The sequence below is a fragment of the Elaeis guineensis genome, chromosome 1, assembly GCF_000442705.2.
Source record: "Elaeis guineensis isolate ETL-2024a chromosome 1, EG11, whole genome shotgun sequence".
In the NCBI taxonomy this organism is placed as follows: Eukaryota; Viridiplantae; Streptophyta; class Magnoliopsida; order Arecales; family Arecaceae; genus Elaeis; species Elaeis guineensis.
Window position 1 is genome coordinate 114439351 of NC_025993.2, and position 17572 is coordinate 114456922.

Consider the following 17572-nt stretch of genomic DNA (forward strand, 5'->3'; position numbering starts at 1 on the left):
AACTACGGGCTGAATCAGTTCTAATATTATCAGAGCTTAAGGTTTCTTTTGAAAAAATTAATCAAAAATATTATTTAATTTCTTTCGTGATAAAAATTATTATAATATTAAATAATATATTTTAATAATAATTTTTAAAAAATCCGTAAAAATTGCTGTATCTGCCCGGCTGCCTAACACCTATCAAGCGCATCCAGCGCCTCGCTTTTTTTTTTTTTTTTTTTCTCCCGTTAGAAGGGCCTCGCTTTCAGTTCGCCGAGTAAAGCCGTTTCATTGTCATCGTCTAGTCTTTGTATTATGGTGGGTTGCGTCTTCCGGCCCCCCGCCGTCTTCTCCCCACTTCCAAAGCCCCCAACGTCAAGGCCTCGCCAGGCAATGGCCGCCAACCGCTCGACCTCCGGCCTCACAGTGGAACGGAAGCTCCCTGTACTGCTTTTCGACGTCATGGACACCATCGTCCGCGATCCCTTCTACCACGACATCCCCGCCTTCTTCCAGTTCGTGTCCCCTCTCCTTCACCCCTTTCTTGTTGGATTTTCTCTCTGCTGGATCTTTCGTTGTGTTTCGTGGTTTTGGGATTCATCTGATGATGTGTCCAAGATCGTTCGCTTTTTCTTTCCTTAATTTTTTTGGATAGATTTTGTGCATCAATTTTGTATGTTGTTTCTGGAATTGCTGTTTGGGGCTGATGATATTTAATATTGGTGGATCCAAGAGTAGCAATTTAATCCTCGTTAGAGGGAAAATCTTAGAATAAAAGAGAGGTCCAAGTTTAGATTGCGAGAAAATTTGAATTTCTTTGTGATTCATATAGAAAATTTGAATTTCTTTGTGATTCATATAGTTCTAAGCCAAAATAGCTGTAATGAGACTTCGTGAATTGCTTTTTTTATTTTTCTTGTATCTTGGTATTCTAAAATTTGCTGAATGAGTTTTGCTTCTTGCTGATGGATTTACTACTTCCTCAAGTTGAACATTCCAAATATAACTTTTATTGAATATATTGGATTTCTTGGATTTCTATCACAGTGGTTGAAATATTAGCTTTGGTCGCAAGGGGGGAAACATATACAAGCTAGAACCGAAAAAGGATTTTTGACTATCATAAGAGTTTTGCTGGCTCTCGCTAGTTTATAATATAGTTGAGGCAATTGTTCATGGCTGAAACTCATGTTGCATTATATGACTCTGCCATTTTAAACATAGTTCAGTAAAAAACTATGCAATAGAATAAGTTGAAAATGATACATTGGTCATTTCAGATGGATAAAATCTTGTTAGAGTCACCTTCATGGTTGTTACCTATCTTTTTGGTCTCGAACTCGCTAGTGCAAGTGACACTGGATATGATATGCCCACGATATGACTATATATATAAATCTGGCTATCGTAAGATCATACATCATACTTTATGCAATAACATGAACATTCATAAACTCCATCATTTAACCTGTGTTTGGTTGGGGTCACGAGAGGATGGATGGATGAGGTTGGAAGGATTATGGCCTCCATCCACTGTTTGGTTTAAAAAGTTAAAGGGATGATGGATGAAAAAAGAGATATTGTCCATCCATCCCGACCCATCAATTTACATCCTTCTAATTTGGAAGGATGCAAATAAGGATGGATGGACATTGATGGATGAATTTTTGTATTAACAAAATTATCTTTCATTAATTTTTTGATAAAATTATAATATTTCTTCACTTGTTCATTCATATTATTTATATATATTTATGTATATACTATTAATTATATACTATTAAATTTTATTACTAATTATTTTAATTTTATACATAACTTTGATAATTATAATTAAATAATTAGAATTATCTTATATTTATCTATTTTTATTTACTATTTTTAAGTATCTATTTGTATAATATTAATTAACTATTTAAATTAAATTATTAATTAATTAGTTATTTATATAATTAATTAGTTAATATTTAATTTATAAATTTATTTATTATATTAAATTAAAAATAAATATTTGTATAATTTTTCATATAATTATAGATTATAATGATTATAAATATATATATATATATATATATTTTAGTATAAATAAGTATTATAAATTGATAATAATGGTATTTTTATCAAAGGATAGTGTAGTACAAATATTATATAAATATCATTCATCTTCTCTTTCGTTCCTCCTATGCCAAACAGAAGAAAAATTATTTCTGTCCATCCTTCCATATGTCACCAAATATATGAAAGAATGGATGGAAGATTCATCCATCCTCTCTCTCATCCATCTTTTTTTTCTTCCATCCATCCTTCGTACCAAACAAAGAGTTAGGATCTGTTCTTTTGTGGGTAAAAAATTTATCTGAAAATCTATATTTTTTTAGATAAATTTTTCAAGGCAATATTTAGATAGAAAAATAATTTATCCATATTCTTTTATATATGAAAAAGTGATTTCGAAATCTGTTATCCATGTTCTTTTTCATTACTATTTGTTTGGATAAGTTGCTAAAATTTATCCATATTTTTCATAATATCCTTTATACTTTTTAGATTTGGAGAAAGTAGACAACTGAGTTATTGGACATCGAATGATTGAGGCATTAGAAATAAGGATAGGGCATCTTAGGAATAAAATTAAGGATAAATTATAGAAACACCTCCTCAACTTTAGTCTAATTTTACATATATTTTCTCGATTTTAAAATATGTCCAACTAGTCCTTTAAATTTTTGAAATATTCCAATGTGAACCTATCATTTGCTTACCAACTAATGATGTTAGCTTTCTATTTCACCAAACGAAAATGTCTTTTACTCATATTGGATGGATCACCTGAAAGGAAGAGATGGAGGTGGAGAGAGTTACTGTGAAGGAGGAGGGTGGGATTGCGGAGGTCAGTGTGGAAAGGGAGGATGGCGTCAAAAGCCTCATTGGCGAGATTGAAAGAGGAAGAGGAGATGGGGTTAGGAGGAAGAGGATAGATGAGGGAGAGCACTTATGGGTGGGTTTAGAGGAGGAGAAAGATGATGAGGAGAAGCGGGTGAGGAGAAAGGAAAGAAAGGAGAGAGGGATTGCTGGCAAGGAAGGGCGGAGGTGGAGGAGATGGAGAAGGAGAGGTTGGAGGGTTTGGAGGAGGAGGAGAAGTGGGAGAGGAGGAAGAGAAGGAGGGGGAAGGAGGGTCGCCGGCGAGGTGGACAAAGGTGGAGGGAGAGGGCTTACTAGCGGGCTTGGAGGAGGAGATGGAGGATAAGTAGATAAGGAGAAAGAGGAGGGGGAAGGATGGGTCATAGGTGAGCATGGAGGAGGAGCAGAATGAGAAAAAAATAGATGAGAAAGGAGAAAAGGGGAAGGAGAGATCACCGATGAGAAAGGGGCGGAGGTGGTGGAAGCTGCTATGGAAAGGAACATAGGCAGGCTTGGACAAGGAGAAAGAGAAGTCAGAGAGGAGAAAGGGGAGGAAGGGGAAGGGCCTGGAGGTGGACGATGAGGAGAAGGGGATGAGGAGGAAGAGGAGGATGGGGAAGGAGAGACATCGGCATCAGAGGTGGAGAAAGAGAGCAATCGAAGAGGAAGAAGGAAGGAGATGGAGATAAGGATAGCTTGGTTTTTTAATAAAATAATAATATCATTCCATGAATGGAGATAAATGGTAAGACTGCATTGGAATATCTCAAAAATTTGAAGGACTAATTTGACACATTTTAAAGTCGAGGGGGTATAAGTAAAATTGAACTAAAATTAAAGGAGTGTTCATGTAATTTTTTTAAAAAATTAAATGTCTACTTTACTGACTGATGGGACAATAATTAGCTACCTCATAGATGGATAAGATTTTCTCCCATTTCATGAGTAAATGCTACTCATAGGAAAATAACTTACACATTTTGAAAAGTGTGAGAACATAGGTAAGTTGGTTAATAAGAAAGTTGACCAACTTTTTCATGATATTTATCCATCAAAGAAAGGGCTCTTAATCATCATCAAAATCAATATACTACAACTCGTACTCCTTACCATAGCATAAACATCAACTTAAAATTAACCATTCACAAGTCAAATCTCAACATTCTTAAAGAAAAGAAAAAACGTTTATATCCGCAAAGGTGTCCATAGATTATCTCTAGTACCTCAAGGAAGTATTCCACAGTTTTTTTTTCCAAAAAAAAATAAATATTTGGAATATGGATCTCACACCACTTTAGGTATATTTAATTAATACCAAATAGTATAGGCATGCAATTTGAAGTATCCTCTAGGTGGCTATGCCTCAGCCTTTAGTTGTATAAAATCCATAAAACTGCATATTTGGTGAGGAAACATTAAGATTATGTCATGAGGAAAGCGAAAACTAAGGTCAGTGGAGAATTTTTAAACCTCATCAAGAGGTGAAAAATGCAACTAGCTACACCAAGGATTTTATATGCTTAGTTGCATAAGCACTTAAAAAAATTTTAGATGTAATATATTAGTGGATTTCCTTGGCTATTTGTGATGAGGTGAAGATGCGTAGGTGTGGAATGTTAGTGATTCATACTTTTGAGGCTGAACTTATTGTGTATACGTATCCTCATTGGTGTCAATAGCCTCTTTGCATCCTCATAGTGCAAGTATTCCAAGACCAAAAGCATAGCATTAAAGTATGCATAGTAACCATAACATGTCACCAACTATTGCAATTGACTTGTGAATCAACTTATGCAGGTAGATGTCTAGATCTAGGAAACATATCTTTGTACTTGTGTAACTGCCCAAGACCTCATCAAAAAAGACTAGCCAGAAGATATTTTTTGGATTCCTTAGCCTTATATAAGCATCCACAATCTTTGCAGTACATAACCAATGTGAGATTAGAGACACATCAACACGGGCTCCCACATACTCCCTCCAATTGGCCTCTAGCTTCTTGTGAGGATGAGGATTCAAATCCAATCACAAACACCATAATTGGCCCATTGTCAATTCCAAAAGAGCCTATGCTACAGTTCCATAGTTCACATGGGCCATGGACCATGTTCGCTTTGATACGATTTGTAATAACTCAAGATCTCACCTAAAAAGACTAGCCGGAACATACAAATACCTAAGATTTATCCATTGAATAGCTAATGTGAGACTAAACACACTTATACTAGTCTTTAGATATTCTCTCTATTTTAAGCCCTAGCATCCTTATCAGGCTAAGGGTCCAAATCTATTCGAACTAAATCACAAGTACCAAAAATCTAATTACAAACATCATGATCTATTCCAATTAAATCATAAGTACCAAATATCCAATTATAAACACCACCATCAGCTCATGGTCAGTCCAAATAGGCCTATGTCACATATTCTCAAGTCCACATAAGCTTGGACCGGGTCCATTTGATATAACAAGCTAAGACATCACCTAAAAAGGCTAGCTAGAAGGTTTATTTGGGTTCCTTGGCTATATATAAGTACCCAAGATCTCTCCAATACAAAACTAATGTGGGACTAAATACACGCCAACGCAGGCTCTGACATCTCATATGGGTAGGTCATAACTCATTTAGACCACATTTGGCCCTTGATGATGAATAAGATAATAAGGAAGAGGAAAGAAAGAGAATAAAAAAGTGGAAAGAACATTTGACCTTATTAATGATGATGTTGACATAATATGTGGAGGCTAGACTGAAAAAGAAAAGGGCTTCATCATCAAGGATTAAAATATTATAAATTGTGCTCATATTGGTCAAGTGCCACATGATATGCATATTTTGTTGACAAGTGGTATTCATTGGCATCGAAAGATACACAAGTCTATAAATAACATGCATTTACAAGTGCCTTGCTAAGGTTTTAGTTTGTTCACTTTCTCTTAAATATGAATCTATCTCTTGACTGCTATAAAGTAGTAGTTAGGTTTCTTTTCTCGATGAAGATGGTTGGTTTGCTTAAGCATATGGAACAAATCTAAGAATCTTGATTTTTTATGTGATTATTTAATTCATTTCTTGTATTCATTTAGTATTTTATTATTTCCATTTGATTTACATCTCCTTTTGTAGGATGTCCATGAAAGAACTCTTAGATACAAAGCACCCTACTGTATGGGCTGAATTTGAGAAGGGGTTGATTGATGAGGTATGTTTGGCAATACTGGGGCAAAGAACATTTTTGCTAGATCACATTGTTGATGAGTAGTTATAAATGTGTTTTCATACTTCCTTAGTACTTTTGGAGTATTTACTTTTACTGCTACTTTAATCTCTTTTGCCTTTCACATCATATTTTGGACTGGTTACACTTCGGTTTGGGGTGGTCAACCAACATTCCACTTTTCAGCAATTATTTCTACTAGCATATTTAACTGCTGGTTGGTATGATATGCAATGCATTGATACTGTTCCAATGCCACACTTGCACATCGCATGTGCATTATTGGACACATGCTTGTACTTGCATGCTACCATGCCACAAATTGTCAAGGCTAAACCTGGAATGATCTTGTGCTAGTGCCAGTCCACTATGCCACAAGCACATTATACTTATATCCTTGTCCTAAGAATAATGGAAGTAGATAGGAATGATTTGAACATATACCTAAAGGAAGACCATGGAATCTGAATAAATTCGAAAGGCAAATATCGCTAGTGAACAAGTGGGTTTTACTTTTGGTATAGGAGGGCTAAAGGTAAATTTGACTTAATGGGATCGTAAATGTTCTACTTGGCACTACTGTTGTGTCTAAGTCTGTAACACTTGATCTCAAAAAAAGAGAAACTTCATCATAACCAAAGATCAGAGGTATCAATACCGATATTGGCGGGGACCAGATTGCTATTGTTCCTGTAAGCTACCATACTGACACTTGGTATAGTTTGTGTCGGTACTAGTATCATTGCCTACTTCTTTTTTCCTTTTTTTGTTTTTGTGTTGTTTTATGTTTGCTATTATGGTTAAGATTTTTTTTAGGGTCCAAAAATGTAGTAGATTGACTTTATGGTGCCAGAAATGGCACTAGCACCATTTTTTTCTTTTTTTTTTATTTTCTATCATTTCGTAGTTGCTAATAGAGTTTGGGGCGACTTTACATTTCAAAAACATAGTAGATTGAACCATTTCTGCGTTTTTCTGAAAACATGAAAACTAAAGAAGAAACATAACTAACCTCATCCTTTCTTGTGAGTAAAAGGAAGGGAAATCCACCCATTTATTAAAAGATTAAAATAATGGTTTATTAAAAAATTAAAAAATGACTACTATGGCTCTATAATGGCTGCTATAGCAGTTTCAGCCCAAAAATGCTATGCTAAGCTTCATTGTAGTGCCATATGGTACTTGGATATAAGGCACTTTATATACTGGACAAGAACCTGCTATAGCAGCTGCTATGCTATGGGTACAAGATGGGCACTTTATTCCATAAAAGCTAGACCAGTTTAGCAATTATATGTCAAATCTAGTGTTACTTGGATATGTCCCAGGTGTCGTGTTTGAATGTCCAAAAGTATCTGGCACAATATTTAAAAGTTAGACATTGGGGGCATGTCAATATCCAGCATTTCCTTTTTCTAGTAATGAAGCCAGTTTTCAATATCTAGCATTTCTGTTTTATTCAGAGTGGAGTCCTGATAGAGTTTGTTTGATATGTCGTTTTTACCAGTACTTGGGAAAATGAAGCATGTTTTCTGTTTTCACCATGTTCTCCCTTTCCATTTGCTGCCCAATATTTGACAGTTCCAAACTTTCTTTAATGATTCATCAATTGTTTTGTTTTGGACCACCTAATTCATCTTTCTTCCATTTATGAGAGGACATGAGAAAATTTACACCATTCATGGTTATTTATTCTGGATTTTCAAGATCACTTAATGTGGTTGTAGAAGGTCTAACAAACTCTCTTCCACCCACTTCAGAACGATCTTGCTAAAAAGTTCTTTAAAGATGGAAGACCATTTGATTTGGAAGGTGAGAAGGAATGCTTTTTTGTTTGTTAAGTTTCAACTTCAAATGCTATCCATTTCACTCATCAATGATGCAATTTTAACTAGATTTGTGGTATATGGTCTCTTATAAACATTTGATATGGTGATTCTTGTTGTAATTTAGAGATAATATAACCTCTAAACTTGATATGTAAGATCAAGGTTCGCTGTACCGGTACCAGACGGATGCCGGTGCCGGTGTCGGACCGGTACGTATCGGTACCATACCGTACCGACACATGGTACGTCAAGGAGTACCGGTCCGGTATCGGTACATAATTTTTTTTCGATTTTCAAATTTTTTTTTGGGAGGATTTTTAAAGGTAATAATTGATAAATATAACCTCAAAATGGCATTATATTGCATATTATTGATATATTTGGGTTCAATTTGGATTAGGTTGCGGTACAAAGACTCTTGATCCAAAATTTCAAATATATATTTATTTACATTATATTTCAACTATGTCATCTTAAAACTAAAGAAAAAATATATAAAATACGCATTAAAATATATCTAAATATTTAAGTACAAAACGCAATAACTGATATACGAATCTTAAGATGTACTCTGCATTTAATTTCTTGTCGAGTGTCTGTGACGCTCGTAGATGTCTGGATCATCAACATAGTCTGAATGAACATCAGTCCAACTTTTTAGCCAAACTGCACCGTACTCTCGAATATTCATCATCCCATAAGGCATCTTCTCTGGATTGTAAGATATCTCAGACCTCTCGCTAAAACTCTGGCTCTGAGAAGTATCTTCAAGATGATGGTACGGTTGTGGAGGAGTCCATCCAAATATGCCAGTAGCAAAATTTGATTCGTAAGATGCTCCAGACTGCATAGGGTAGTAACCACTAGAAAATGATACCTCGGATGCACGATATGCATATGGATCATAAGGTGGCTGTGGATAATAAGATCCATAATGCGAGGATGATCCAGATATATCCATGGATCCTACTCCACATGTAAGATCGTCCGCAGCTGCATCATGTGCTGGACGACCTTTAGGAGCCCGTCGTCTATATGAAATCGACTCCCCACGGTCTCTACCGACTCGTCTACCATGATCCCTATCCTGTATGACATACGTAAACTGAGACTCACCGTGAATCGAATATCACCCTGTGGCTGTGTCTCATAAACGGTGGTCTCCTGTCCTCCAGTTCCTCCCTGATCATCAGATCCATGGCTACTACTACCAGTATCATTATCACTCTCCTGGTGTCCGTATTTGAACCAGGTATCTCCTGTACTCTCGAGAGTGGCACACGTACAACTGTCTTTTTCTTTCCCCCCTTGTGTCCCTCCCCTTGTATCCCTTTGTGACTGAGTTTTCTGTGATTGGGAGGATGGATGCTTTTTGCTGGCTGCCGGGAGGATCGTCTATACATCTCTCGCTCGAATCTCTGGAAAGATGTATCGGACAGCGAGTCATGTGATGAGTCCCTTGTGTTCCTTCAGGCTGTGGCTAATCAACTGGGAATCCTATGTGGGATATTTTTTTCTGCCCATTGTCCTGGATCCACCCTGATCTCCCTCGCCACCACACTGACTGGTCATGGAGGAGATCCTAGCTCATCAAGCTTTGGCTCCTGCTGCTGACCTGCAAGCCATCCGATGATCGAATTGTCATCCTCGTCGGCATAATCATCCAGCATCGGATCAGTGTACTTCAACTGAACTTCCTCCTGAATATATTTTAGCCTCAACCTCAGATTGCAGTAAACATATACAAAATCGTCGAGACGTTTTTGTGTCAGACGATTTCTCTGTTTGCTGTGGATAAGGACGAAAGTGGATCAATTACGCTCACAGCCACTAGCAGAGACCGTCTGAGAAAGAATACGGACAGCCATATATCTCAAATTTTCTGCTGACGTTCCAAAATGAATCCACCATTCAACTACAAAAGCAAGTGGATCAATTACGCTCACAGCCACTAGCAGAGACCGTCTGAGAAAGAATACGGACAACAATATGTCTCAAATCTTCTGCTGACGTTCCAAAATGAATCCACCATTCAACTACAAAAGCAAAATTACATATTAAATTTGATGATATTATTAAGCAAAATTACATATCAATCTATATTGCTCATTATTGATATGTAATTTATCTAGATTCATCTGCTTTTTGCTTACGACAGCTGATGAGACTCCAAAACTGTCTGATCCCTCTCTAAACTGTTTCATCTGAAATAAAATATATTTATTATTTATAAATATATCAGATCAAATTCAGTTAAATAATTACATCTGTTTTAAACTAGCATACCTCTTGCAGACACAACGACGTGATTTCTGGATCGGGCACCATCTTATATATGACATTGCGAAGAGCAGCAAGAAGCTCACTGTCCATATCTATCTCCAGAATAGTATACTGAAATCTCGGATTCAAGTAATAAGCTGCAGATAAATTTCAAGACTAATTAAGCACACTTTTATTTTCATGCTTCGAAAAAATATTTTAAAACATTTTGAATCCAAACTTACCAGTTAGATGTAAATCTCTGCCCATCTGATAGTCCCAACGGCGCTCAATGATGTTAATGAATTCTTGAGCATGCTTGGAATCATTCTCACTGATCTGTTTCTTTGCCCTCTCCATCATGTAATATAGGAAGCCCATCTAGGAGTATCTCTCGCTGTCCACGACGTGAAGCACCTCATATAAAGGCTTAATAGCCTTCATTACCTTCTCAGTTCGCTGCCAAAATGATTGACTCGTCACCAAGTTCTCCACATGACTTCCATCAGTGTCGGCCCTCGCATATCTGCTCTCCTGCCACTCGGCACTGACAAATATCTGATATAGGATTGCTTTCTTCTGAAGAAGACTATCAAGTACTATGTAGTTGGTAGCAAACCATGTGATACCCGATCGTAAGATCTTCCTCCAGTATACGTCCGCATCAATGAAAGAACTCATGTGTGGTTGTAGATGAATCTAGTAATGGTCTGGGCAATCTCCACTACCTGCTGCATCCTGCGAATCTTTTCGATATCCATCAATATAAAATCAATGCAATGTGCAGCACATGGGGTCCAGTATATCTGCGGTCACTGTTCTATCAGCAACTCTCCAGCAGCCTTATATTATGATCCGTTATCTGTGATGACCTGCACGACATGTTGCTCACCCACTGAATCAATCACCTCCTCCATCAAACCAAGGATATATGTGGCATCATGCATCTTATCTGAAACATTAATTGATTTGTGAAAAAATATTTTTCTATCATAATATGTCAAAAAATTAATGATGCTCCGGCCTAGTAGGACTTGTCCAACCATCACACATCACTGTCAGACTGTATGTAGGCCATTTATTTTTATAAGTAATCCATCTCTGCAGATCCTCTTTGTTACTGTCAAGAAGCTGACTATAGATGTCCTTAGATCCTGGAGGATCTACACCCTGACCGGCAGCCTCTATGGCTGAAATAGCAGATCGGTAGTAAGGATTGGCTGCTGCATTTGCTAGAATATGGCTGAAATGAAATCATGATCCAATAGCTCGCTACATATCTTTTTTCTTATCTTTTTTCAGCATACTGTCAATTCTCTAATTCTCTGCTGCTTTGAATCCTTACTGGGCAAAGCATGTGGATCCAAATCCTGAATGCTGGCTTCCGTTGGAATATCTCTGGAGGACCTCCTCCTACTACCAAAAGCTCCCAATAAAGAAGACATGCTGCGTCTGCTCCCTCTACCACCAGGCTCTCTGACTGAGGTAGTCCTCCTTAACTCGAATTATCCCCCACCAGTCGCTGATCCAGATCCTGATTCGTAGCATAATGGTCCGAATCGCTCTCTGTACCGGGCCATCTCCTCCTGTCGGTACTGATCCGTCAAGCTCGCCTGAATGGCAGCCTTAATCTGTGCCTCCTTATCATCTGGAGCAGAAGCCTCCTCTGACTCTTTAGAGTGATAAGAAGGTGGATCTGCAGCTGGACGGTCTACTTCGGTCTTTTTCTGTTTTGTCCTTTCCTTCGCTGCTTTCGAATCAGCAAAGTGCTTCTTCATCAATTGTCGGATCTCTTGCGGATATTTCCGACACATGGACACATCAGGATAACCACCAGCCAGATGCTGCTTCAATCTAGTCACCCCTCCTTCCTTGAACTCTGCGTTGCACCATTTGCATCTCCAATGATACCGAGCCAAGAGTATCTCGCCATGATCTCAACCAATGTCACGCTTTGGATCTTTCTTCTTACTCATTTCTGCAGGTATAACAAAATAATAATTATTTCGAATTAACTCTAATATAACACTAATTACATATATTTTTTATTTGATAATATTTTTTACTATTTAAATATTTACAAAAAAATTCAAAAAAATTTCAAGTTAGATTCAAATATTTTAATTATTTTGAATCATTCTAAACATTATTCTCAATTTCAAAACTAACTCTGATTTTTTATTTTTTATTTTTTAATAATTTTTATATAAATAAATATATACTATAAAATAGCTGATTAATTAAAGTGAACGAACGTCATACTTTAAATTTTTTTCTTATAAATATATGCAAGTATAACAAAATACGATAGTTTAATGATAATTAAACTAATTATATATAATTTTAAAATAATTTTAATAATTATTTTAAAATTTATAAATTCAAAATAAATATGTTATATGCTTCAAATAATATTTTTAAATTAACTAAAATATAACACTATTTTTATATATTTTTTATTTTATAATTAATTTTTTAATTTAAATAATTAAAAAAATAATTTTTTAATTTCAAATATTTGAAAAAAAAATTGAAATTAGATTTAAGTAGCTTGAATCATTCTAAACATGATTTCCAAACTCTGATTTTTTTCCCTAAAATTTAATTTTTTATTAATTTTTAAATGAATAAATATTTAAAAATATTTAAAAAATATATAATTAATAAAAATTAATAATTTTGGTGTCATCTTGTAGATCTTCTAAAGATCTATCACATATAATTAAATCATACCAAAATCACAAGATTTTGGCATGATTTTCTCTTATTTTATTTTTTCTCATTCTTATCCTATTTTTAACAACAAAAATAAAAAAAATATATTTACTAAGAAAATAACACATTATCTTACCTCCAGTCAAAGATCAGTCTCTCCTCAAGCCACTCCTGCAATTTGACGGAGTTTTTTTTTTTTTTTCTAATTTTTCAGAAGTTCAACGATTTCGTTGAGACCTTCATACATTTTGGGAGTTCTCTGAGACTTCTCAGAGAACTCTAACGCCTCTCAGCCATTTAAAAACTCTCCGACCCCACTCTCCTCCCCCCTCTCCACTTTTTCCACGTGGGGGATGTCGGCACGGTTCGGTTCACACCGAACCGGTACCGAACCGACCATACCGTCCAGTTTTGGGCGGTATGGACGCGAACCGGATGGTTCGGTGTGGTTCGGGGGGATTTTTCAAAAAAAAGGTCCGAACCGGACCGGTAAGGCGCCGGTCCGGCTCGGTACGCTACGTACCGGGCGGTTCGGCCCGGTACGGCGAATCATGTGTAAGACACTATTTTATTCTCTTGACGTATTCTACTGAAGGTTCCTTATGAATATATAGCTGGAAATGAGCACAATTGTAGAGCAGTTACCTAAATTACTATTGCAGTTTTGAAGTATCGAGGGTGAATTATTGGAAACATAGACACGGGATATGTAACAGATTGGGTCTGTACCTCAACTTTTAAATCCTGGATAAGGGATTACATTGTTGTATAATTTATGTGGTGTAACTAAGTGACAATTGTTTTAGACATTAGCCGTCTGAGGAAGTGTATAATGTGGCATTGTCCTTAATTAAACTGGTAAAAAGAATGCAAGTTGATGTAAAGCCTCAGCACATGGAACTTTAAACACAGGAGAAAATATACAAAGTCTGTCATTGAATGAATGCTGAAGCCATTCCAGGGATAGAAAATCTGTCTTTGAATAAATAGGAAGACATGGTTATTGTAACATTGAGGCCTAAGTGAAAGATATGTAGATCTGAACCATGGTCAAGAGGTTTTTCATATAAAAAAAATAGTATTGAAGGATTCATTTTATTAGCAAACAAGAACACTGATGTTTGAAAACCTAAGGTTTTAGCAGAACAATTTGTGGATTTTCTAATAGTCTATGGCTATCTTTCTTTTTCACTTTTTGGGAAAGATGGGGGAGGGATATGTTAGCAATTAGCTATCAAAGCTTAGAATTTCTTTTTGGGAAGAAGGGGTAGGGGTATGTCAGCAATCAGACATCGCAGCTAATATGGATGGGGCATTAAGAATTCACTCTGTAGAGAACAACTTTCTTATGCTGCTGTATGAGCTGCATCAGTTTCATATGCCAGTTTGCCTCCCCTTGAACATTGTCCACCTGCTTCTGTCAATTATCTGCCACTACCCTTTTTACTTTTTGTCAGCTGTTGTTCTTGTTTGCTGCATTCTTCTACATAATGAAAATTCTTCTGTACTTTATTTATGTTAAAGAGAATGGAGTCATCAACCAGTCTATATTTTAATGAATTCCTACAACCAGGGAAAAATGAAAACAAAGAAAGGAATCAAGAAAAATTGCTGCTTCATTTTTCAAAATAGACCAAGCACATGAATGCCTATCAAAATGATGACTTTTCAAAGGAAATTGGCTGTGGCACGACTTAAAATGAATTTATTGTAATGGAATTAAACTTTTGTGTTCTGATGTTCCCTTTTTAATCCTGTGTATCCTATTATTGATAAGATCCATAGGAATGCCTATGCATCTGTTTCTCCTCAAGTCATTCACATATTATTAACATACCCTATCATGATTATGCTGAGTGGAGAATAGTTCGCATATGAGCAGTTCTGTTGATATAATACTATATTTGGGTATACTTATCTTTAGCTAGTGCCCTTCTGAAAGAGTAGCTACTACCTGCTTAACTTGTAACCTTACCTCCTTGCCTTATTGTAAATTACTCAAATAACGTATTTAGATCATTTATCCACAACTGATGTTAGTCAATTTGTTAATTTCTTATAGGTCTCAAACAGTGCATGCTAAGAGGATATTCCTATGTTGATGGCGTTGAGGAATTGCTCCACAGTTTGAAAAGAAACAACTATGAATTGCATGCTTTTACAAACTATCCAATATGGTCAGTTTCAGGGTTTTCCTAAACAGTTTCATCAAGATATTCCTTCACCATAACCGAGATATGCTGTATTAGGTACAAGATGATTGAAGAGAAGTTACGGCTCTCCAAGTATTTGTCATGGACATTTTGTTCTTGTATAATTGGTAATTTTTCTGCTCATCATAGAACCTTCTTTTGTTTCAATTTTTGACTGTTGCAATCTTGATAGTTGTCAGACCCTTCATGATATTTCTAAGCACTTAAAAGTTTATTGCATGTCTAATTTACATGGTCAATATTATTTAGTAATTTCTGTGGAGAAATATAGATATTTGAAGGAGCACGTACTTCAGAGAACTGACATTTTACCATAGCATTAGAAAATAATAAGTTGGTTTATTTGTGAGGCATACAGTTCTTCAGTTTATATACGTAAATGAAACCCTTGAATATTGCTTCTTTATGTTTTTGCATATTCATTTACTATTATCTTATTCGTTTTCAACTTCCATCAGGTTCTTGCACATTGTAGACTGAACATCAAAGTTTGCACCTTAGAAACTGCAGGCATCCATCCAAAATCTCACCTATGCTGATCATCACCTGAGACATGTCTTCATTGAGATTGGTTCAATGCCAATGCTTTTTTTCTTTTTCTTTTTTTTTCTTTTTGTTGCTGAAATAGATTACTATTAGTGAAATGGAGGAATGGAAAGAGAAAAAGGGATCCAGGGGTTTCTTGTCGGTAGTGTGTGTTGAGTGTCAAACCACACTCCACCTGTATGCTAGGGCTTGTGTGAGGTGCTGATTGGACTGGTGGTGCATAGTTTCAATCTGATCTGAAACAGCAAATTTTAAGTAAATAAATCATTGATTTATGAGCATGCACAAAACATACTCTGATACTTAAATTTCTACTAACATATGTTCTTCTTTTGAGCATATCTATCGGTTTCATTCTCATATGCAGGGAAAAGGAAGCCTGCTCCAGAATTTTATATGGAAGCATTGCATCATCTTGGAGTTGAACCAGCAAGCTGCATCTTCATTGATGACAGGTTTTTTCTGCTAAAATTGCTATCAGCCCAAAAAGATTATTTTCATTTGTAATGATATACTTTTTAACAGTAAATTCTGGCCAGCCGTTAAAAAAGTTAAAAGTATTGAATTCAGTAAGGCTATCATTCTTGTCAGTCAACACTGACTTTCCAGAAATATTAAAAATGAAAGAAGTATTACCGCAGCAAGTAAGGTTTTCGAGTTATAATGTTTTTTTTTGAGTAATAATGTGAGAAGAGGGATTAGTTACAATTCCCTTCCAGTTATCGGCTAGCCTGTGATTTCTTTTTCTCTGACATCTTTTTTCTTCATGTTGCTGATGTAATTGATGCTAACCAATTTCAGGATGGCAAATGTTGAGGCAGCTGTGAATGTAGGCATGTTTGGGTTGCATTTCAGGAATGCAGATACCCTCAAACAAGAATTATCTTCATTGGGGGTTGAGGTTGTTACTTTGGATAACTTATAAGCCAGAATCTATTTTCCATTCTTAGATGATAATCTCATCATCTTTCACCAATTTGTTTCAAACTGTTGTTCCTATTAGGCTGCATATGTCTGTATAGTATCTTTCAGGGGATTTTTTTTTTTTTTTTTTAAGGTTTGTTTGCATAGATTGTATTTGCTATGCCGTATTTCTTTGCCGTTTCATTCCTTGATCATTTGGAATGCTCCCCAGAAAATACTATGACAATATCAGTCATCTTAATGGACTTGCACCGTTTTTCAGAAAATAACAACAACAAGTGACTTGTACTGTACAACAGCTATTTTGGTAGCCTTGGAAATTGGCAATAATGCCTTTCTATCAGATCTTTGGTCAGGTAAAAGTTAAGACACTATCATTATACACAGGAACCTGTTGTGTTAATGAATGCCTTTGAAGTTAGCCAGATAAACTTGTTTTTTGATCCATGTTTGAGCATAAAAACCAAATGCAATGAAACAGAGCACCATGTCATAGGAAAAGGATATGATCCAGCATTTGCAAGGTTGTATATGGTCAGATTCATTATTCTAAATATGCAAGTATAGGTCGAGCGATCGGCCAATAGCAGACACATTTTGATTTTTTATTTAAAAATCCAAAAATGCATGCATCTTCCTGTTAATTGGCTTGGGCTTTGGAAATTTGAAAATAAATATAAAATCATCCACGAGGAAAATGCATTATTGAAGTGTTCATGCCTTAAAATTGCATCATGAAGAAATTCTAACTATCCATTCTGAGATCCAATCGATGTGGTTAAATTAATTATATGGTCAATAATAAAGGCATAATGAATTTAAAATTTCAAACACTAGATTTGTAGATGTTGATATTTTTCTTATGGAGGAAATGTAGCTCATTCTTCGGCATGCCTCGTAACATTCCAACTCAGTCTCAGGAGACCAACAAATCTTCCTCTCGTACCCCAACCAACCATCTTAGCTAGTAGGTCTCCCTGC

General features: G+C 35.9%; 1 protein-coding gene across 1 annotated transcript; it reads left to right on the forward strand.

Moving 5' to 3' along the window:
* The first annotated feature begins 247 nt into the window (after positions 1-247).
* Positions 248-16872, forward strand: LOC105036728 (flavin mononucleotide hydrolase 1, chloroplatic). Its single transcript, XM_073250831.1, has 7 exons — positions 248-497; positions 6012-6087; positions 7863-7914; positions 14971-15085; positions 15158-15228; positions 16035-16122; positions 16469-16872. The coding sequence occupies exons 1-7, from the start codon at positions 298-300 to the stop codon at positions 16590-16592; spliced, it is 726 nt and encodes a 241-aa protein (XP_073106932.1). The 5' UTR covers positions 248-297; the 3' UTR covers positions 16593-16872.
* The last annotated feature ends 700 nt before the right edge of the window (positions 16873-17572 follow it).

What these genes read in the sequence shown, in the direction of transcription:
- LOC105036728 (XM_073250831.1), top strand. Translation starts at nt 298, where the DNA reads ATGGTGGGTTGCGTCTTCCGGCCCCCCGCCGTCTTCTCCCCACTTCCA. An exon ending in GACATCCCCGCCTTCTTCCA is followed by an intron (nt 498 to 6,011) that starts GTTCGTGTCCCC and finishes CTCCTTTTGTAG; the next exon opens with GATGTCCATGAAAGAACTCT. An exon ending in TTTACAAACTATCCAATATG is followed by an intron (nt 15,086 to 15,157) that starts GTCAGTTTCAGG and finishes ATGCTGTATTAG; the next exon opens with GTACAAGATGATTGAAGAGA.